At 45.8% G+C, this 22,090-nt stretch overlaps 1 protein-coding gene across 6 annotated transcripts in view; it reads left to right on the top strand.

Moving 5' to 3' along the window:
• Positions 1-22,090, top strand: part of PTPN3 (protein tyrosine phosphatase non-receptor type 3) — a 94,401-nt gene that overhangs the window by 725 nt on the left and 71,586 nt on the right. Inside the window, exon 1 of one of the 6 annotated variants that reach the window (XM_019734195.2) lies at positions 68-256. The exons of 4 other annotated variants lie outside the window; for them this stretch is intronic. Coding sequence is in view for 1 of the 2 variants with exons in the window: in XM_074330810.1 (XP_074186911.1) it covers positions 9,823-9,829 (7 nt within the window). In the remaining variant the exon portion in view is untranslated. Of the gene's footprint in view, positions 1-67; positions 257-9,811; positions 9,830-22,090 lie in introns of those variants that run through there. One more of the 6 variants, XM_074330810.1, reaches the window with a different exon arrangement.

Genomic DNA, 22,090 nt, shown 5'->3' with positions numbered 1-22,090 from the left:
GTGTATGTGAGTGCTCCCTGCCCCCCGGAAATTCCCATTTTCAGCAACCTAAAGTTACTGAGAAGTTGCTATTGCCTTAAAAATTCATGGGAAGTTGAGACAACTTGACACCTGGGTTTTCCGAGGTGGTGGAAAGAGCTTGTGACTTGGAAACTGGAGACCTCCGATCAACTTGGGCACCCCCTTAGCCAGCTGGTGACCTTGGGCGAGTTGTTTAACTTCTCTGATGCTCAATTTCCTCTCCTGCAAACTACCGGTAATAATGCCCACCTTACTGGGTTGTTGGGTGGATTAAGTGGGATAAATTATGTGGAGGTGTTTGGCACCGTTCCCGGCAGAAAGCAAGTCAGCAGTTGGCGTGATGTGAATTTAATTCGTTTAGAGACCCTCGTGGCTCCCATTTCACCAGGAAATTAGAATTACGAAAGCATCTTCAGGGCCTAGTGGCAGAATGACAGACCCTGTCCTTGTGCCCTGGAGAACTTCTACTGAAGTCAAGGGCTTTGGAAAAACAATTTAGTCGAGTTGTAATTGGAGAGCATCTTCTTTAAAAGCAGTTTTATACATTCAGAAACTCCAGAAGTTGGCAGTTCAGCTTTACTTACAAAAGAGCTGTTTTGTGTGATGATCCATCTTGCAAATGTTTAAGCAGATGGTGCTTTTTGAAAGTAAAACCTGGTTGGGAAGGTTTCTGTTTCAAAAAGCTTCTAGACCCAACTTGAAGTGATTATTTAGACCAGGGTTTCTTAACCTCATGGCTGGGATTAGTTAATTCTTTGTTGTCGGGCCTGTCCTATACATTGGAAGATATTTAGCAGCCATCCCTGGTCTCTACCCAGTAGATTCCAGGAGCGATCCCTTTCCCTCTTTCAGTTGTACCAACCCAAATGCCTCCAGACATGGCCAGATGTTCCCGGGGGGTCCAAATATCTTTAGAACTTCTGCTGCTTTCTGTCATTAGCCTATCCAAGTGGTCTGAGAATTTCATCTTCTGTTCGTATTATAGTAACTAACTTTTGTATAGCTTTATAAAACGGCACAGAATGCATCCCCATGCATCAACTCATTAAATGTTTACAACTCCCTGATGAGGCTGGTGTTATTCCCATTTTATAGTTGAAATCGAGGCTTTGAGCAGTCGATTACACATTATGTGGTATAGCTGCCTTACAACTCAGGTGTTCTGGTTCCACGGGCAGGTCTTTTTCTTCTGTATCAAGCTTGCCCTTTATTGTGTGGAGACTTTCACATAGATGACTTTCCCTGATGATTAAATCAAGATGTAAAATAGGCTGGAAGCTGGAAACCTTTCTGAGATTGACTAGTTGAACATTAACAATAGTAGGCTATTATCTGACAGAGAGTAGGTCGTTCTAGTTAAATATTCTAGTTTATAGTGAGCTCCCATAAATCCCACGTACAGTTAATGGAATACCAATTTGCAGAGAATTAGAGTAGAATAAAACGTGCCTAATACTCTATATTGATCCTGAGTTGTCTCTGGTGACTTGCCATCTCCTAATACGGACTCCTATATGCAAATTAGACATTAGCTGGAGAATGTAAAAGGTCAAGTTACTGAAGGCATTTCAGAGTAGCTCAGGCATTCTGTTCTATATGGCAGTGCAGTGCTGGGCATGTGGGATGCAGAGTTGGCCAGTGGACCCCAGTGAACTTCACCAGGGTGCCTGGGGGAACTTCTCCGCCTGGTCAGGCCAGACACAATAGAAGGCTTCAGGGACAGCTTGGGGCAGGAGACAGAACCTAAGTTAACACACAGTCAGATTCAGGTTCCCACACTGCTTCACCCCTCCTGTCTCTGAGCCCTCCTTTCTGCATTTTGTCATAGCGATGTATGTATCCTGGTAGCTTTTAACTTCTGGTCAGAGACAAATCTTATCCCTGAAAGAAGTTGGGGTTCCAGGCTGGTAAATGATTTGAGGAGATTGATTGTTGACTGTGAACTAGAGGGTTTCACGTACATTGTTTAATTTCGGTGTCGTCCTTCTCCCTCTCTTGCAGTTAAGGAAACTGAGCTAGCAAAGGTAGTGTGGGGCCAGGAGCAAGAGGGATGAATTGTGACCTTGTGAACTTCAGGTCCAGGCCCACGAGGGATTCTGTTTTCTAAAATAGACAATGTCCATCAGAGGGGCTTGGCTTTGGGGATTGGAGGGAACAGGACATGTGGTACCCTACCTTCTCCTAACCCTCAGCGTGGTGGCAGGCTGGGAAGGGACCAGCAATGTGTGGTCCCTCCCTCTCTATCTAGGAGAGTGCCTGTTGACCATAATCCCAGTGCTGACCTTCCTTCCACCAGACAGTGGTTCCTGGACAGCAGGGCCGACCCCCATTCATCTCTTCCCAGGGTCTGTTGCAGGAGCTGGAATGCCTAAGGCACTTACCCTGATGGTGACAGGCTGGTGGGGGCGGGGCAGCCTGCTGGTGTTCTTCCCAAGCCTCAGCTCTTCTTACCGACTCTAATAGGGATGGGACAGGACCTGGTCAGTGTCCACACTGCTCTGGTCTGGGTCCCGGTAACCACAGGCTCTGATGTCACAGGTGTCTCCTTTCGTCTGCCTTATGGGGCACTAAAGGGAGTACTTGGTAGGCCCCTGGCTGCAATCAGATCTGGTCATGGATTCCACAACCCACAGATCTTGCATCACACAACTTCTGGTTGTGCCTCCAGTGAAGACCAGCTGTGAGCACAGATTTAACAGCAAATTCAGACAATTACTGAGTCTATACCATGTGTCAGGCACTAGGGTTACGGAGATGAAATCTGAACACATCTTGGAAGGATTCATGGCAGAATTAGGAATACAGTGACATTTGCATGTGTGTGTGTGAGTGTGTGTGTGTGTGTGTGTGTGCGCGCGCGTGCGCGATCTATCCATCTATCGTCTGATAACTGCTTTAAAAGATGATAAAGCCAGATGCAAGAGAGACCAGTGGAGGCAACCACTCATTCTGATAGGCATCAAGGCATGTCATGGGGAGTAGCTGGCATTTGAATTCAGCCTTGAAGGTAGAACAAGATGGCATTCAGGGGGCAGACAGAACAGCAGGTGCAGAGGCTCAGAGGCATGAAGAGACCATGTGTGTTTCAGGAGTGGCGACTCCTCCCCAGGTCCCGCCTTCTGAGCGTGGCTAATGCAGGACCCACTCACCTCCTGTGTTAGGGTACTCCTCCATCTCTGCTGGGCGCCTGGCCTCCCTCAACCCAGGAGTCAGTGCCCATTCTCCTTCTTTTCCCCCCAGAAAGGAGTGACGCCTCTGGGTTGTCTCTGAGGCCTAAGCACTTTCTGCCAGGATGCCTCTGGTTTTAGTTATTCATCACTAATATGGCACTTCCTGGCCGCCAGGCACTGCTCCTGAGTGCTTTCCAAATATTAACTCATTCATTTAATTCTCGTGGCAACCCCCGGGCCCATGTTGCCTCCCCGGGTGGGGGCCGCTTGGTAGGTAGGTGGGCAGAGCTCATAGCCCCAGTCTGTGTCCCTCTGTGGGTGATGTTCTGATTGTACAGCTTCTGGCTACGCCTCACACCAGTGTGCTGGGAAACAGCCGAGTCTGAGAGCTGTGGTGGAGTGCTGACTGCCATGGATTTTTCTCCCTGACCCCGTTTCCTTCAGGTGGCCTGCAGGGCTCCGCTGACTACACTTTCTGAATCAAAGATTGGGATCTGTCGTCTGAAAAAGAATGTTTGTGCTGCTTTTTTGTGCAAGAGGAGGCCTGGGAGGTGTTGTTTGGGTACTGAGAGAGTGGAATTTTTGAGACATTTCAATGGTTTATGTGGAAAGTTAGGACAGAGGATTTGAAATTGGGATAGCCCTGGAAAATTCAGGTCCCATGATTTACTGTCAGGATACACAGCTTTTAGTAAATATTTAAGCAGTGTGTAGTTTGGAGTGAATTTTCTGTACTGAGCCCACTGGAGCCTCAAAAGGGAATAAACAGTACCTTTCAGCCACAGAATCTTGTGATTTCCTACCAGCCCCAGTTCACAGATGGGGTGAGAAAGCTGAGGCTCAGAGAGATGAAATGACTACCTGAAGGGCACAGTGCTTGTAAGTAGGACAGCCAAGATTTGAACCCACGTCTGTCCCTAGACAAATCATTTAACTGTAAGGATAATAACAGAACCTGTTTCCTTTAAATGGACCATTTTAAAGGAGCTAATGACCGAAAATTCACTAAGGCAGGACTTGGCACAGAAAAGGGGGTCCCCTCCCTTTGTAGTCAGGCCTCTGGCCCACCAGACAAGCACTCTGTTTGGCATTCGGTGCCGGGAGTCGCGGTGGCTGAGTGGCGGTCCATTCCCAAGGCAGGGCTTCAAGTCCTAGCTCTTAGACCTAAAGGGACGTTCCAAGGGCAGGGTCCAGTACAAGAGAAAGAGGCTGGGGCCAGCTGGATGGATGCTGTGTTGGTTACAGGCACTGGTCTGACATGGGGAGTGGGATGTGAAGACCTAGTCCCTGTACCTCACTTCCTTCAGGTGAGTCCGCCTCAGTCTAGACCTGAGAGGTTCTTGGTGAGAGAGGTGGCAACCAAGCAACCAGCTGTGTCATCTGTCCCTTGATCCTAACCACTGGTGGGCCTGGAGAGGAGATGATGACAGCCTGAGCCCAGACCTGGCCCACTTGGCTCCCCCGGCCCCCATCCCCTTCACCAATCCCCTCCCCTGGGTCTGGTTATCAAATTCATACATGGTTATTGTAGAAAATTAAAGTGTCAGGAATGAGAAGAAAAATCAGGGGCTATGAGAGCCTGGAACCTTCTTTCCCTCCTCCCCAGTTAACTCCTGTTTTGGGCTTTGTTCCATTATTACAATGCCTTCTCTCACCTTCCTGATTTGGTAAAACTGCCTGTTATAAACGCTCCTGCCACCAGATGCTCTCCTTTCACAGCACTTTTCACAGTTGCAATTTTGCAGTTAATTAGTGTAATTATTTGTATTAGTACCTGTCTCCCCAACTATGAGATTTGCGAAGTCAGTCTTTCTTTAAAAAAAAACTAAAAAAAAAAAATTTCCTCTTACTTATTTTTTTCTTTTAACTTTTTATTTTGACCTCGTTCAGACACAGAAAAGTTCCAAGAATAGAACAAAGAACTCCCATATACCCTTTACCCAGATTCCCCAAAAGGTACCATTTTATCCCATTCACATTATCCTTCTATGTATATATACTTTTTCCTGAACCATTTAAGGATTCTGTATAGACTCTTCCTTTCCCCAGAAATACTTCAGTGTATTTCCAAAAACAATGGAACTCGTATATAACTACAGTACAATATTTAGAATCAAGAAATCAATATAGACCTTAATTGGTTGTCTTGATAGTGTCCTTTGTAGCAAAGAAAACCCCAGATCATGAATTGCCTGTGGTTGTCATGGCTCTTTAGTCTCCTTTAAACTGAGACAGTTCCTCAGCCTGTCTTTGTCCTTCATGACCTTGACAGTTTTGGGAGAGTACAGGCCGGTTATTTTGTAGAATGCCCCTCAATTATGAGTCTGTCTGTTTTAACCCACCATTGTGTCTCCCATGCCACTGACACATCAAATACACTCAGGAAATATTTGTTGAATGAACAGGTGGTAAGATGGAAGGAGCTGGAAGGGAAAAAGTCAGCAGGTTTTCTAGTTTCCCCCACTCCCACTCCTTTTCCTGCTGAAAGATTTGTTATTTCGTGGTAATCATACTGTTTTTCGGTTTGAATCGTGCTGTTTTTATAATACAACTTTCCTGGAAAAGGGGCTTCCTCAGGGGTATATAAGCAGACACCGGGTGATGGCTCGGCAGGGATGCTGGAGAGGAGAATGGAACATTTGATGACAGGCAAGACTAGGCCTGGAGGTCCCTCCCAATGATAAGCGGCTTTCTCTAATGGGGACTCTAACTTTGCAGGCTTAGGGGGCCAAGAATAGGACGACTAGAATTCATCATCCCAACCAGAACATTTTGAGAATAAAAGGGGCAGCTATTAATAATTGCGTTTAATCAACTAGCCTCAGCTGGGGACTGTCCTAGGCGAATGAGGGTGTGTGATCACCCTACACAAATGTGCTCTGAGGGTGGAGGTCGTGCAGGGGGATCGGGAGAATCCTCTTGCACTAGGAATCCCCTAACTGGATATAGACAAAACTCATCTCCTTGGCATTGCCTGCGGTTCCATGTTCATGGCTTTGGTCCCCTCTGTGCTTGCACTCCTTTGGCATGCCCCTCCCTCCCCAGCTTTGCTCCTGCCACACCAGCCTTCTTTCAGCCCTCCCCTCCCCTGCTTCTTGCCATGGGGACTGTGAGAGCCCAGATAGTCACTTACGTACCCTGGATGTAGGAGGAGGGGTGGGGTCTATGATAGATACACAAGGGGGGCAAACAAGCCAGCTGTGCTTCCCACTGACCAAATGCAAATGGAATGTAAGAGCTGGGGTGTGTGAGGGAGGTGGGACAGGAGACCAGAGTCTCCCCAGACCTTTTCTTCCTTTTTCCCTGGTGCTCACACTTCTTCCTGGTCCATCCTGCACAAACACCCACGTCCTTCTCCCAGCCCTCGTTCCAAGATCAGAACCAAGTCGCTGGCCTTTGGCAGAGGCAAGGAAGCAGGTGGCATTGGGGACCCAGGCAAAGAGGATGGGCATTAGATGACCGGTAGGTGCAGACAGGGACTTGGATGCAGAGAAACCAGGCAGGAAGCCAGCGTCTAGGAATCCCAGTAACAAGGTCAATAGGGGGCCATTTATCAGGAAGCCTCTATTTGCAATATCGAGTGCCCAGCATCTCTGGTCAGAGGTGGCAGGCACTGGGGTCCTTATCGTCTGGTGCTTTAACCCGTTTTCTGCCTAGCAAAAAATATCAACCCGGCCTTCCTGGGTTAAAAAGTGTTGTAGGCTGAAAATGTGAAGGTATAGAGGTATTTCCTGGGCATCCTGGGCATGTGGACTTCATGAACACAGTCCAGTGCAGTATAGGATTTTTATAACTCTAGGCATCGGTGGCTTTATTGGAAAAGCCAGTTATCAAAGGAGAGTTCAAGACACTAGCACTTACTAAACTCTGGAAAGGTTTTCTAGTTAACTGTTATGCTTTACTGGTTTAAAATGTTCTTACTCCCCACAAGGCAGAGCTGTGTAAGAGCATTTAGTTGGAGATCACTTTTTACAGGACAGAAAGCATCACACAGTGTCAGAACTGGAAGGAACCTCAGAAGAACCTTTCCCAGCTCTTTTTACAGATGGGAAGCCAGGCCCTGAAATGGATGTGGCGTGTTCCAGGTCATATAGGTCACAGAGCAGGGGCTGGTACCCATGTTGTATAGTTTCAAGCCCCCAGATCTTAGGTGTGTTTTCTAAATCTCATCTAAGGAAGTTTATTAGATGGATTGTATATTTCTATAATTTTGTTAACATCCTTTAGCATTTCTCTAACTGTAGAAATAAGTTGTATTCACATTGAAGCGGTTATGCATTTCTTGCTCTTTTACAAAGAAGTTGCTAGGCTGATTTTTTTTTTTTTAATTTCATATAGAAAAAGTGACATATACCTTCTGTTGAATTTCTATAAAGGCATACCTCAGATATTGTGGGTTTGGTTCCAGACACCACAATAAATTGAGTATTGCAATAATGCAAGTTGTGATCTTTTCGCTGGTGGAGGGTCTTGCCTTCAGTTTGTGAAATACACAGAACCAATGAAGCACAATCAAGCAAAGGATGCCTGTATTCTGTGCCAGTGTTTCTCCAACGTGAGTTAAAACGCAGGCTGCTAGGCTCCGCCCCCAGAGTTTCTGATTCTGTGGCTCTGAATCAGACTCTCAGGTGGGGCCTGAAAATGTGCGTTTCTAATGAGTGCACCAGGCTGATCTGCCCATCATGCCTGAGAAATCCTTCCCCCAGCCTGCCCTCTTTTCCACCCCTGCTAAAACTGGGTTAGTTCCTAAACTTCTCCCATTTGCCTCCACTTTTACTTACTGTCCCCAAAAGGCCCCTCATGCCTCTACCTCCTTTACATTGCCACCAGAAGGTGTCCCCTACAAAAATACATAGGATCCCTCCCCTCTCTGCGGGTTCCATGTAACCTGGCACCATCTGTTCTTGCTTTCCCCCCTCTCTACCCCGAACTCTGCACACTATATGCTCTAAGCCAGGGCTTCCCGTAGCTTTAGTGTTAAAATGCAGATTCTGATTCTTGGGGTCTAACAAGTTCCCAGGTGGTGTTGAGACTCTGGTCCACAGACCACATGTTGAATAGTCAAACGCTCCAATAGATCTGTGTTTCACAAGTTCTACCAACATTTTCAATCTATACATAATGCAAGAATTGAAAAATTTTGTGTTGTAATTTTAACGTCTTCTGTTTTAAACAAAGTTAATCTTAAAATTTTCAGTCCTCAAGGCAGATTTGCTGTTGCAGTGAGTATCTGCTACTGAAAGACATTTTCAAAGATTAAGAAATGCTTGTTTCTTAAGAATTACCAAATAGGTCCAGGTGCACGAATGTTGGGGGTGGAGGGGTCATGAGCATGTTTTCCCTTTAAAGGGGTGCATACTCAGGGTCGGCTTCTCCAGGGCAGACGCCCCTTACTCTGTTCTATCCCCAGGGCCCAGCTGGGCCTCCTTAGGGTGTTTGGCTGAAGGGGAAGGTGAGTCTCAGGACTTCCTCTAGGAGATAAGTGTGGAAACTGACGATTTGATATGGGAAGACTGGGTTGGAGGGGAGCCCTTTGGGGGAAGGTGCTACCAATCACAGGAGAGGAGGGAAAAGGTTCCTGGCAGCTGGACCTTGGTGAGGCGCACTCTAAAGTCCTTTTAATGACTTTTTTTTTTTTTAGTTTCAGGTGTGCAAAACAATGTAATAGACATTTATCATTTGTATCCCTCACACAGTGATAACCCCCCTCCCCCAATCTACTACATTGCGTATAGCTGTTACATTTCCACTGTCTATTCCTAATGCTGTACTCTGCTTCTTGTAACGATATATATATATATATATATATATCCCTATATATGTATGTGTGTATGTATGTGTATATATATATGTATATATATATATATATATATATATATATATATATATATATATATTCATTATTGTTCAGCTTCAGCTTCAGGCGTACAGTGCAGTGATCAAGCATCTACATCATCCCTGACGTGGTCTCCCTAATGAGACAAGTGTCCATCGGATACCCTACAAAATCTTTATAACATTATTGATTACATTCCCCAAGTTTGGGTAATGTAATGACTCTTAATAAGGCTTTGCTACGGTGACTTCCCTGAGAGCTAGGCTTTGGTCTGGGAGAGCAGAGGGGTACAGATCATGGAGGGCAGTACAGAACCAAGTGTACCTGGGAGAATCTGACTGCGTTTGACGCACCAGGAGGGTCCGAGAAGCAAGTCCCAAATGGTGAAGGATCAGGGTCGTTGGGCCGAGGGGATGGGATGGATGTCAGGGAAAGGTGTGGCCGCTTTTAACCAGCCTGCTCGGAAAACGTCGTTACCTCCCGTTCCCACTACGTCTAAGCTCTTTAGTCTGCCACTGAAGGGTTTCAGGGTCTGCCTCCCAGTTGCTCTCGACTGCTTTTCTCCCTCATTTCTAGGTCCTGGCCAAGTGACTGTTCCCTACATAAAATGCAGCTGTACTTGCTCAGCTCCTGGCCTCCTTGCACAGAATTTTCTCTGCGAGGTCGTGGTGTTAATTGTTACCTATTGGTGCAGGTTGTAAGCTTGGGGTCACCTCCAGAACCCCCCACCTCCACTAACTCTATGACCCCAGTTGATCCTCCTGACCTCTTGGTTTCCTCATCTTCACACTTGGAATGACAGGTATGTCCGCCTCACAGGTCAAGTTCCATAATGACAAGCCCTTCTCCTGGTGGCATATGATAACTACTCAGGAAGTGCTTATCATCGGTCACTGCTTGCCATCTGTCCCTCTCAGTAAGCTTGACAGAAGGACCAGACTGTGACATTTGCCCACAGGTGGAGCCAGAGGTCCCAGAGATGGAGAGAACTGTGCTTTGTGTGTGCTGCCCTGGGCAGGTGGGGGCTGAGGTGGTGCCGTCTTGCGGAGTATGGGGTGTGAAGGTCATTGGAGTTGAAGAGGAGGAAGCGAAGGCCTGGAGGGCGTTGATGTGGGGTGGAAAGCAGAGCCTCTCAAACTTGAACATGCATACAGATGACTGAGATTCTGCATTTTTAACAAGCACCGGGGTGATACCGTTGGACCCACTGTGAGTGGCAGTGACCCAGAACGTGATTTATGCTGGAGAGACTCATGGAGAAGAGGGTATAGAAAAGGCAACACAAGTACAAGTACACAGCTCTCTGCCTAGCTTCCTGGAGATACCTTGGAGTCGCAGGTGTGCACAGGTGTTTGGAGTCTGGCGGGTGAGATTGGAATCGGATTGTGGATGAGAACAGATAGGGGCAGTATTGGCCCTGGAGGGCTTTGGGATAAGTATTAGGTACCTTGATTTTGCTGTTTGATACTCCATCCTCTAAGGTCCAGCTTTGCCATTGGAATCCACTGAGGAGCTGTTTTCTTCTGTCGGGGTAGCTGTGTCACCCCCCAGACAAGGCCCCAGCAGCCAGTGGCGCTTCCTGTCTTCACAGCACTTAGCACGCGGAGAGATGTGATTCATGCATCTCTCTGACCAGCCTGTGAGTTCCCAGAGGGCAGGGGCCTGACATAGCCTGTTACCTCTGAACCCCAGCACCTGCCACGGAGCCTGGCAGCAGTTGGTGCTCATTAAATGCCTGAGGCATCATAGAGAGGGATGAATGCAGAATGTTCATGCAGGAAGAATGTGTAAAGCCCTGTGACTAAAGGACAGCACTGAGAGCCAAGCACTGAGTTGGGTGTCTGGGAGAGTGTTGGTGTGAATGGGGGAAGGTGGCTTCAGGAGTCAGCAGGACCTCAAGCAGAGATGCTGGGAGGACTTGAGAAGATAGAGTGGGGAGTCGGGAGGGGTGAGTGCTGGGGAACGGATTTGGGCATCAGCTCTGAGGAGTGCGAGTTGGGCTGTGAGTTCCCTGAAGGAGGGAGGATTCGGTGGGGAGATGGAAACTTCAGCTGCGAACCCATTGTGGTGTTCTAAGACGCAAGGGCACAGCTGCTTTCCTTCTGCTTCCAGGAGAGAACAGGTGCCCAGATCTAGGCAGATTGAGGATAAAGAATTTCAGCTTCCCCAGGCTGGGTGGAGCCAGCAGGTTGGGGCCCCCATGGCAGGGTCTAGAGCTGTCACACTCACAGTCGTGACATATTTAACCTCCACCTCAGAAGAGCTCTGTGAGGTGGGGGCCATGAGCCCCCTGAGGCTCAGATGCCCTGTGAGGTGGGGTCAACCTCAGCTTGCAGAGGGGTGAATGGAGTCTCAGAGAGGTTCAGTATCTTGCCCATAGCACAGTCACAGAGCTGGGAAGTGGAGTCAGGCCTGGACTGGGGTCTCTGGGCCAGGAGAGTGTCAGGTGGCGGAGCCCAGCTTCGGAGTTGGGTTTCTAGGGAAGGAATGGTCGCAGGTATGGTACAAGGCCGGAGCTGTGGCAGGATTGGGAAGGCTGTTGGTGCCAGGTGCAAGCTGCAGAAGAGGAAGCAGGATCATGTGAACGCAGAAACGGGAGAAGAGGTGGCAGAGAGTCAGGGGACAAGTTTAAGCAGTTACGTACTCTGGGTACCAATAAAACATCAAGTGACAGTATTTTTTAAAGTTCTGTGCATTTGATTCTCTTAACTCATTACTCAGACAATTTAGGAAATACAGAAAGACTGAAAGGATAGAAAAACTAACAATTATATTTTCATGTTCTTGTGAGTTCACTTATACTTATAGTTGTGGTCATACTGTAGATACAATTTTTACAATGATTTTATGATCAGCCTTTTTTACTTAATATTCTAATAATTTTCCGTGTCATTATGAAGTCTTCATGGGTATCCTGTGGCTATTTTGTGATTTACTTACCTGGCCCTCTCAAGCTGGAAATTCACTTTTTTGGTAGTAATTTTCAACGTTATAAATGTCTCTGGGTATATGACGACAGGAGGTTCCCAGAAATGGAATTACTCAGCCACACCACCTCCCAGCATGGCTGGAATGTTTAGGAGCGCTGAGACAAGCCTTCTAAAAGTACCGACGTAAGCCCTGTGTACAGTAGTCGTTCGTTCATTTGTGTGTGCATTTCACGAACATTTGTTAAGCACCTGTGGGGAAAGACTCCATTCTCTGTGGCCAGGTCAGCAGAGTAACAGCTGCCAGCACTTCGGGCCTGACTGAGACGGGCAGGAGTGTGTGATCACCCACGATGGCCCAGGGCCCCAGGACAGCCTCTGGCTTCAGGTCCAGGCAGCGCTCACCTGTGAGTTTGGAGCTGCCTGCCTTCCCCTCTGCACCGCTTAGCGAGATAGTAAATCGTGTGGTGTCCCCCATTTTATCCTTTTAATCGATGCATTCCTCAGATATGTATTGAGCACCTCATGTTTTCCAGACACTGTGCCAGTTGCTAGGGATACAGCAGTTAACTAAAAAGTTCTGCCTTCAAGGAACTTCATTCTCGTAGGAGGTAGTGATGTGGGAATTGGGAGGAAGTGGGCAAGAAACAAATGTGGTCTGTCCGGTGGTGATAAATGCTAGGAAGCCATGTAAAAAGGGAGATGAGGAGTCATGGGGAGACTCGCTGAGCAGACCCAGGAAGAAATAGGGACGAGAGCAGGTGGAGCATGTCTGAGGGAAGGGTGTTCCAGGCACAGCGAGCAACTATGGAAACCTGAGGTGGGAACGCGCTGCGTGCAACCCAGGAACAGGAAATGGGGCAGTGTGGCTGGAGCAGAGAGAGCCGCTGGGCTGCTGGTGAGCAGGCCGGGAGGTGGCCCTGTGGAGCCGAAGATCTATGGAGGACCCAGGCTTTGGTTTTTGTTGCAGGTTTTGGAGCCAGAAGGCGACTCCTCCCCTTGGAAGGAACTGGACTAATGTCTTACCTTTTTGTTGCTTATCTGCAGTGAGGGATCACTGAGGCCTGTGTTTGGTGGGGAAAGCCCTGGGAGTTGAAGTCCAGGATTTGGGAAGTCACTGCCTCCGTCTGCCCTTCAGTGTCCTCTTTTGTGCAGTGAGGGACTTGAACTAGGAAACTGGTAAGGACGTGTTGAGCTTTCCAGGGCTGGGACCCTCTGCCCTGTCATTAGTTAAGTATGCTCGTTAGATCTTGGATCATTTTAGTTTAAATGATAGGAGTGTATAAATACAGTTGTTACATATTTAGTTCTTAATATGTTTAGCCTAGTAGATTTACTACTTTGTGACAAGCGAGAGTCTTTCAGTCAGTTGTGGGTGGTGTTACAGTAGTAACAAGCGCTGGGGGGTGCAGTTTATCCACTCAGCCATCCATTCATCTCAGTTAATTATTGAGCACCTGCTGGGTACCAGGCACTGGGCTGGCTGTGTACACCACAGGGTGATTTTTAAAAGCTCCAGACCCAGACCCTGCCTTCATGAAGTTCACGATCCAGTGCAGTGATGCTAGCTCTGCCAGAGGATCAGGATGGGGAAGGGATCCCGGTCCGGAAAAAACAGGGCAGCCCCCATCTTAAATCATGTACAAAAATTAACTCAGAATGGATCAGTGACCTACATATGAGAGCTAAAGCCATAAACCCTTATTAAAAAAACAAAACAAAAAAACATTACAGGTAAATCGTTATGACCTTGGATTTAGCAATGAATTCTTAGATATGATACCAAAAGCATGAGCAGCAAGAAAAATAGATAAATTGGACTTCATCAAAATTAAAAAACTTTCGTGCATCAAATGACATTATCAAGAAAGTGAAAAGAACCCACAAAATGGGAGAGAATATTTGCAAGTCATGTATCTGATAATGATTTAACATTCAGAATATATAAAGAACTCCTGTAACTCAACAACTCAAATTATGATAACCCAATTAAAAAGTAGACAGGGGACTTGAAGATATACCATGTTTCCCAAAAATAAGACCTAGCCAGATAATCAACTCTAATGCGTCTTTTGGAGCAAAAATTAATATAAGCCTGGTCTTATTTTACTGTAATATAAGACCAAGTCTTTATAATACAATGTAATATAATATAATATAATATAATATAATATAATATAATATAATATAATATACCAGGTCTTATATTAATTTTTGCTCCAAAAGATGCATTAGAGCTGATTGTCCGACTAGGTCTTATTTTCGGGGAAACACAGTATTTCTTTGAAGATCTACAGATGCCCAATAAGCACATGAAAAGATGTCCAACATCACTAGTAACTAGGGAAATGCAAATCAACCACAGTGAGCTGTCACTTTACAACTAGGAAGATGGCTATTAAAAAAAAGTACTGGTGAGGATTGGGAGAAATTGGAAGCCTCTTACGTTGCTGGTGGGAATATAAAATGGTGCAGCTTTTGTAGAAAAGTTTGATGGTTCCTCAAGAAGCTTAACAGAATTACCATTATGACCCACCAGTTCCACTCCTAGGTGTACACCCCACAATAACTGACAACAGGCTCAAACAGATGTTCATGCAGCAGTGTGCACTGCAGCACTATTCACAATAGCCAAGTGGTAGGAACAACCAGGTCCAACAGAGGAATGGAGAAACAAAATGGTCTGTTCATACAGTGGAATATTACTACTCCTCAAAAAGGCAATTCTGACACATGCTACAACATGGATGAACCTTGAAGACATTATGCCAAGTGAAATAAGCCAGACACAAAAGGACAAATATTGTATGATTCCACTTATATGAAATACCTAGCATTTGGCACATTCATAGAGACAGGAAGTAAAGGTGTCCAGAGGTTGGGGGAGGAAGGGAATGAGGAGTTATTGCTTAACGGGTGCAGAGTTTCTGTTTGTGGGCGAAGACAAAATTTTGGAACTCGGTCGTGGTGATGGTTGCACAACGCTGTGAATGTAGTTAATGCCACTGAATCGTATACTGAAAATGGTTAAAATGGCAAGTTTTATGTTCTGTTTGTTTTACTGCAATGAAAGATACCACAGCAAGTAGTGCGACGTCTGGGAGAAGTGTGACAGGAAGTGTCAGGAGCCACTGGGCTTGGGTTCTGCTCTGTGCCAGGTCACCTCAGGCATGGTCCTTGCAGTCTTTAGCCTGGTTCTTTCTCCTGATGTGGGAGTCGAATGAGATGCTAGGTAGAGTGTCATGGTTCATAGAAGATGCCTTCCCATGCCCTTTGATTTCATCCTTCCAGTGGAAAAAGTTTCTGCCAGGCAGAAAAGACAGAAAACAGTAAATCTGGTGGTTTTACCCAAATTATCAGTTACCTGCTCATTTGTTTTGCCATTATCTTCCAGGTGGTGGTCTAACCCCATCTTTGGTCCTTTTGACCTAAAGTAGGGCTCAGCTGGGCCCTACTTCACTGACATTTGTGCCTGGCCTTAATCACGTTCTCCTTCCCTCTCTGGGTTTACTGTGGGTTCTTTGGGAAGTCTGAGCCCTACCAATTAGAAGCCATCCAAACACCCAGCCATGGCTGTGATTTCACTGGATGGAATATTGTAAAACCATAACATGCCAGTGAAGTGTTTGACAGTGGGAAGAGTGGGCTGTATGATTGTATAGACACTGTAAGTACAACTATTTAAAAAAAATAGTCTCCAAACAAACAAGACAGTGCTGTTGGTTTTATCTGACGTGAGCACATCAGAGCGTGCCCTGCGTGGCAGCTGTTCTACTGAGCTGCCCCCTCCTTCTTCCCCTGCAGGGTTAGTTAACCTTCAGGTGGGCAGAGCCAGTTTGTTTATTTCACAGCCATGGAGGTGGATTCTGCGCTGACTGACCAATCATGTCCCGCAGCTCGTTGAAAGACCCTCAAGGTGTGGATGCTGTGAGGCTGTCCTGGATCCTCCTGGAGACCCAGGCTGCTGGCACACCCGGGATGCCACCCCACTCCCCGAGTTTGTCAGTTTCCCCACCCCTTGACTGTCATGAGATCCTTGGCTTAGAGCTGGCATGTGTGCCCCAGAGGTGAGCGGGCAGGGGTCTGGTTGAGCTCAAGTTCATTGAGAAGCCCAGCCTCCCAGAGGCTATAGTGCACCTGGGCTTGCATTGGGAGTCCTTGCAGTTCTGAGATCCCCGGAGGCGGGTGCAGAAGGGAGTACTTGCTGGTGCTAGAAGGAGAGCTGTGGGTCATGGGGTAGGCGAGGCCCCAAGCCAAACCCAGGGCCTGGCATCAGGAAATGAGGTGGCCCACTCTGCGAATAATTAACCCTGGGGTGGCTGCCTGTTGAGCTGGAAGGGCCTTCAGTCCACGCCTGTTGCAAACGTGAGAGGAACTCATTTACTATGTTTCCGCAATTCTGAAAGACATGTGTTCGCATCTTAACTTCTCTGAAATCAGCATGATCTTCACAAAATGTACTTTGGATGTACTGTTTCTTTAAAATTTTCTAAAATACCTGTTAAATCAATTGTCATCTTAGAATGGAGGAAATATGGTAATACATACCCAAGTCATTACTCAGGTTTCTGATGTTGCAGAATTAATTAAGAGGAAAAGGTTTCCTGGACCATTTCTGCCCTAAGAGGAAATTTACCAACGTGTGAGCTATGGGGAGTGTTTATGAAGATTATCTCAAAGGGTAAGAACATACCTTTAGTCCGTGGGAGACAATAGTGATTAAGTGGGGCCTTTTCCCCTCAGTGAATCACCTGTAATTCACCTTCTCCCAGTCATGTGGGCCAAGACTCAGTGGGCAGGTATGTGATTCCCTGCCCTGAACTTGGGACTACGTATTATTACCCCTTTTGCACGCTGATTCTGATTTGGGCAAGGTTCTCTGAGTCTAATTTCCCAATCTGTAATATGAGACTAGCGTGCTGCCCACCAGACCAGTCAGCATGAATAGAACTAGGAGTGATGGGTGTGAAAGTATCTGGAAAACTCTGAAGCCCTGGAGGTAGGGCCTTTGGTTGCTCCTCAGGACCGGAAGCCTGGGAATGGGAACAGGCTGGGGACTAGGAGTGAGGTGGGGGGAAAGAGTGGCAATACTCAGCAGTACTCATAGGAGCTGGTGTTGAGGAAGTGTCTGTAGTGGGCCAGCACCTCCACTGGGTTATGAGGTCACTACTCCTCAGGATAGTTTATAGGTGAGTAAACGGAGACTTAATTTGTCCAAGGTCGTACCAGCTTGGGAGTGGCGGAGGAGAGACTGGAACCCAGGTCTGGCTTGTTCCTTCAGGCCTCTGGTCAGACCTGCCTAACTGAAATCCCTGGCCACCTGGAGCCCCCAGGCAGCAGTGTTCCTGGTCCCAGTTGCTGAGTGCACCTGGAAATCAAGAAATGGGGTGCATTGGTCTGTAGTCCCAGCTCCCAGCTTGTGGAAGGCCTCAGTACAAGTAAATGCAACAATAGCAGCAACAAGAGATATTTTCGTTCGATTATTCCTGAATACTGTTATTCTGATTAGCATTTTGGCATGGCTTTATACTCATAAGTCTGTTAGCGTTAATGCAGTTTCCTTTCATTAACTTCCTGACCCCATCTCACCAAGACAGAAAGCCCTGGAAATCTGACTACAAGGCATAAAAATACATTTTATCTTGGTTTCTAGAGGCGCTGGCAACCAGCAGGGTTACTGTACCTAATGTAACCTGAGACGGCCTCTCGGATTAAAACCCCACAGGCAGAGGATTTTAAAGCTGGAAGGAGCCTTGGAGGCTCTAAGCTGGGAAACCAAGTGAAAGGAAAAATGGACTGGTGACGTCCCCGTCACCTGGCCAATTAGTGACAAGTAGGGTGATGCTTTGGGGGGAAGGGTTGGAAGATATTTTTCTGTGTTTCCTTGAGATAAAATTATGGCGAGGGCTCCTGGTGCTGAGGATTGTGTTTCTCTGGCCAGACTGCCTCTGGCTTCAGACTGCTTGGCAGGAGCAGAGCTGGCGGGATGGTCCGGTTGTGAGATTCCAGCTTCTTGGCTGGGATGCGCAGTGATTAGCACATCTCAAATCTTTCAAAGTGACTTTAGCTGTTTTCTGAAGGCTTCTACTTTGAGGTGCACAGGGGTGGTGATTGGAGCCTAAGATAGAAATATCATGGACTGACACCCAAATGGGCGTGTCTGTGCCCCGAGGGCAAATATTAGCACAGTATTTTTGTAAAGTTTATGCAACTTGATTCATGTCCCTGTAGAGCAAATTTATTCCATCCTGTTTTCCAGTCTGTTTGGGGCCTAGTTGAACTATTCAGAGGGAGAATGAAAAGAGATTGGTAGCCTAATTTTAGGTAGAAACTGCTCAATTGTAAAACGTATTCCATTATCTATATTTTGAGCTTTACATATTGCTTTTTGTCTGTTCATGTTATTTTAGCCTCTGTTTCATGGTTTGATGGGCCATTTTAGTTTAGTTATTTTTTTTTTTGATATTGAGATATGAGGTATCTGTTTAGAATTATTTCCCATGAGAAATGAATGTAAGGAAATCCAGTTTTGAACAGTGCTGCTCTGAGTAGTGCTTACATGTACAGAAATTTAACCTCAGTACTATTGAAACAGAAGTCATAACAGAATCTTGGTCCTGGAAGCTCAAAGTTCATCCATCCGACCTCCTCCAGTCTTATCCAGCTTCTCTGCTTGGTTACTTCTATTGATGGGGAGCTCCCGCTCCCCCGAACCTCTCCCTTCATAATGGTGCAGCCTTGACTCTTCAAAAACTCTTTCTTCTGTTTCGTTTCTTCTTCTACCCCTTGAAGCCTTGGGATCTCAAGTAATCAGTCTAACGATAGTAACAATATGTATCATTGATTGGGCCCTGCTAGGTGTCAGTTAATTTGCAGACATTTTATCTTCAGTGCTTAAAACAACCTTAGAAGGCAGAGAACATTTCCTCCCTTTTATAGATAAGGAAACTGAGTCTCAGAGAGGGTGGGTGTCTCTATAAGTTCGCACAACTGATAAGAGGCTAAGCTGGGCTTCCAACCCACATCTCTGCGGGATTCCATCGCTGCTGAGCTTCCCGTAGCCTCACACTGTCTCATAATTCCTCTTCTTTGTGACAGCCCCTTGAATTTTTTTTTTTTTTTTTAGCCCCTTGAATTTTTGAGGAAGCTAATATCCTTCCTAAGATTTCTCTGAGATTTCAGTTATTCCTGACACTCCTACTAAACCTGGAGTCTCGAAAATGCCCATGTGCTTCATTCATCTCCCGGCCTTTGTACACGCAGTGCCATTTCTGGACTGCTGCCTCCACCTGGCCAATTTCCCTTTGTCCTGCAAAATTCCCTGTGAAGCCTTGGTGAACTGTACCCCCCAATTCCACCCCAGTCGGGAGCCTTCCTCCTGTTCCTCTGGCACCTGGGCTTTCATCTCCCTTAGAACTTGAAACTCTAGGCACCTCTGCTCCACACCCACCCCACTTTCTGGCCTGGCACAGAGCAGGTGCCTAGTAAATGAATACTGAGTAAGTAAATGGTCTGGAACTCCTTTGCTAAACTAAAACGTAATTATAAACTAAACGTAATTATAAACAAGATGGATGAGTCTGTGAAATTGTATTCCTGTGATTGGGATGGGAATTTGGCCAGTTGCTTGCAGGCTGTTGGGATAGCTTGTCTGGTGGTTAGCCCTGGAAGTCATTTTTCTCAGCCTGGTTGGGTTCAGTTCCTGCTTGGGCTGGCGTGTGTCTCCTTTTTCTCTCAGGAGGCAGGCTTGCTGGCCCCTGAAGTTTCTGGGTTCGCTGAGTTGGCACGTAACAAGAGAAGTTTAGCCGGCATGGTACAAAGACATACTTGGGGGGAGGCCGACGCCCAGCCCTTCTCATGTCTCTACAGCCCACACAACACAGGCTGCCAGAAGCGTCCACATGCACGCAGAGGCGGCCCTGGGAGGGTCGAGTCCTGCGAAATTTGGGGGGGATGTCATTTACTGCTGCATCATGATAAACTTCCTAAACATAAAACAAAACCTCCCCAACTAAAAATCTTATTTTAAAAAATGTCATGAAAATGGGCTTCAAAGTCAGGAGAGTGGTCACTTCTGGGGAAAGGGTCATGTTTGGAAAGGGGCCTGAGGGGCTCCTGTCCAGCTTCTGGAGAGCTGTGTACTCAGAATTTGTGCTTTTTTCCTCTCTGTGTGATACTGTGAGTAAAAGAGGGGGGAAAGGTGATGACTTAATTCTTAAATACTCACAAGTTTAACGTGAGTTTTCTGATCTCTTAGGAGCAGACTTTGTGTGTAAGTTACCAGCTTGTCATTCCAACCCTGAAAACACGGCTCATGGAACATAAGAAGTTGGTTTCTCTTTATAGCAACATTACCTCTTTCCTGAAACTCCTGTAGCTCCCACAGCGTTCTTTATCTTGCCCTTCAGGGAGCTTAAAACTACTTCGTGTTAGCCTCCCAGTATCAAGTATAACTTTTATTTTGTTAGTTTTACAAGTGTCATGGTGTCGAACCTATAAATAAACCCTGACTTCATAACAAGAAAAGTATTTGACATTTTGAAGTTGTGTGAGAACAGGGGTGGTCATTGCGGGTTTCTGTTTGAATAAACTAATCCTACAAATTACCCCACCCTGTTTCCTGGGGGCTCCAGCTGGAATTCCACTCCATGAACAAATTATAGGATCTATGGAACAAATGACTGGATCCCAAGATTGTACTTTGGGTTATTAGGATTAATAATTGCAAGATAATTTGAGTATTGAGCTATGTTATTAAAGTGGCTTGTGTGAGCATTTTCTCCCATGTGGTCAGAATACTGTGAAGTCAGAGTTAAAAACGTGCATAAATGCATTCATGGAAGCATTTTTATAAATAAAAGGTATTAAGTACTTTTATATATGGATACCCAAATTAAAAATAAGTCTTGTGCACCAGTGTTTCCATTGTTAGTTGGGATGATTGTATTTATTATCAGGCTTGAAGCTGTAAAGATGTTATTTAAAAATTAATTTTTCAGGATTTAGGCTCAGGATAAATTAGTTTATTGGCTTTAATGTTGAATGAGCAATACGAAAATGCCTCCCTGAATGAATAGATTTTTTTTTTCTAATTTAGTAAGTATTTGGTAGTGATGTTTATATTACAAGGTAGCTTTTAAAATAAGTTAATATGTTTATCTTTCTTATGAAATGTTGTACTTTGGAAAGCTAAAAAGCTAAATAAGTGGAAAAAATGTCAGAAGGTAGTATTGGCAAATTTATGAAAATTGTAGTCATGAGGAAAATTAAATTTCATGGACTAGTTGTATGGTAATTCTGCTATCAGTGGCACATACTTTAAAATTAATAATGTGAAATGGGATTTATGGAAACTAAAATCACTAATTTTTAATTAGTTGGGCTGAGTTTCATTACTAACATTTGCAAAGCCTAATTATACAGAATGCGTACATCTCATTTCCTTTGGTTTCTTTTCTTCCTTATGACAATGGTAGCTCACTGTCACCCGTTTCTGAGAAAGTGTGCATAAAGAAGGCACTGTGGGGTCTTTCTTTCTCTCCCTCCCTCCCTCCCTCCCTTCTTTCTTTTTTTCTTTCTTTTTTAATTACTTGGATATTCTGAATCGGTAAGAATTGCTGTCTGGGAAAGATGTGAGCTAATTTGAGTGAACAAGCCAAGACATCTGGTTATATAATATCAAGTGATAGAATCCTTTCTAAACTGATGTTATTTTCATGTTGCTTTCTTCCTCTCTGTTATGACAACAGTGCTAATCCCAGCACTGACATATAGACTGGAAAGTCTGTTACTTCAGCGCCTTAAGAAGTGCTTTGCCAGGACCAGGTGCTAAGCTGTAGAAACTCTTTTTTAGCTCTGGGATCGACTTGTAATACAGACAGGAAAACTGACCTAGGATGCTGACCTAACCAAGCCCCTGGCTGTAGGCACAGATGCTTAAAACCGAAAGGAACCCTGAAGATGATCTGGTTGAGAGTTTTCCACTGTGTGGTGCTTAGACCTTCTGCACAGAGTCTCCTGGGGTGCTTATTAAAAAACGCAATTTCTATACGACAACGAAAGCAAGGCAAGGTCCTGGTTGGGATCCTGGATTAGGAGGGAAGAAACAAAAGACATCAGAACAATGTTGCAGAATT

Source organism: Rhinolophus sinicus, linkage group LG04 (genome assembly GCF_036562045.2).
Source record: "Rhinolophus sinicus isolate RSC01 linkage group LG04, ASM3656204v1, whole genome shotgun sequence".
Lineage (NCBI taxonomy): Eukaryota > Metazoa > Chordata > Mammalia > Chiroptera > Rhinolophidae > Rhinolophus > Rhinolophus sinicus.
Note: the sequence above shows the minus strand (reverse complement) of the source record. Positions and strands in the feature narration are given on the sequence as shown.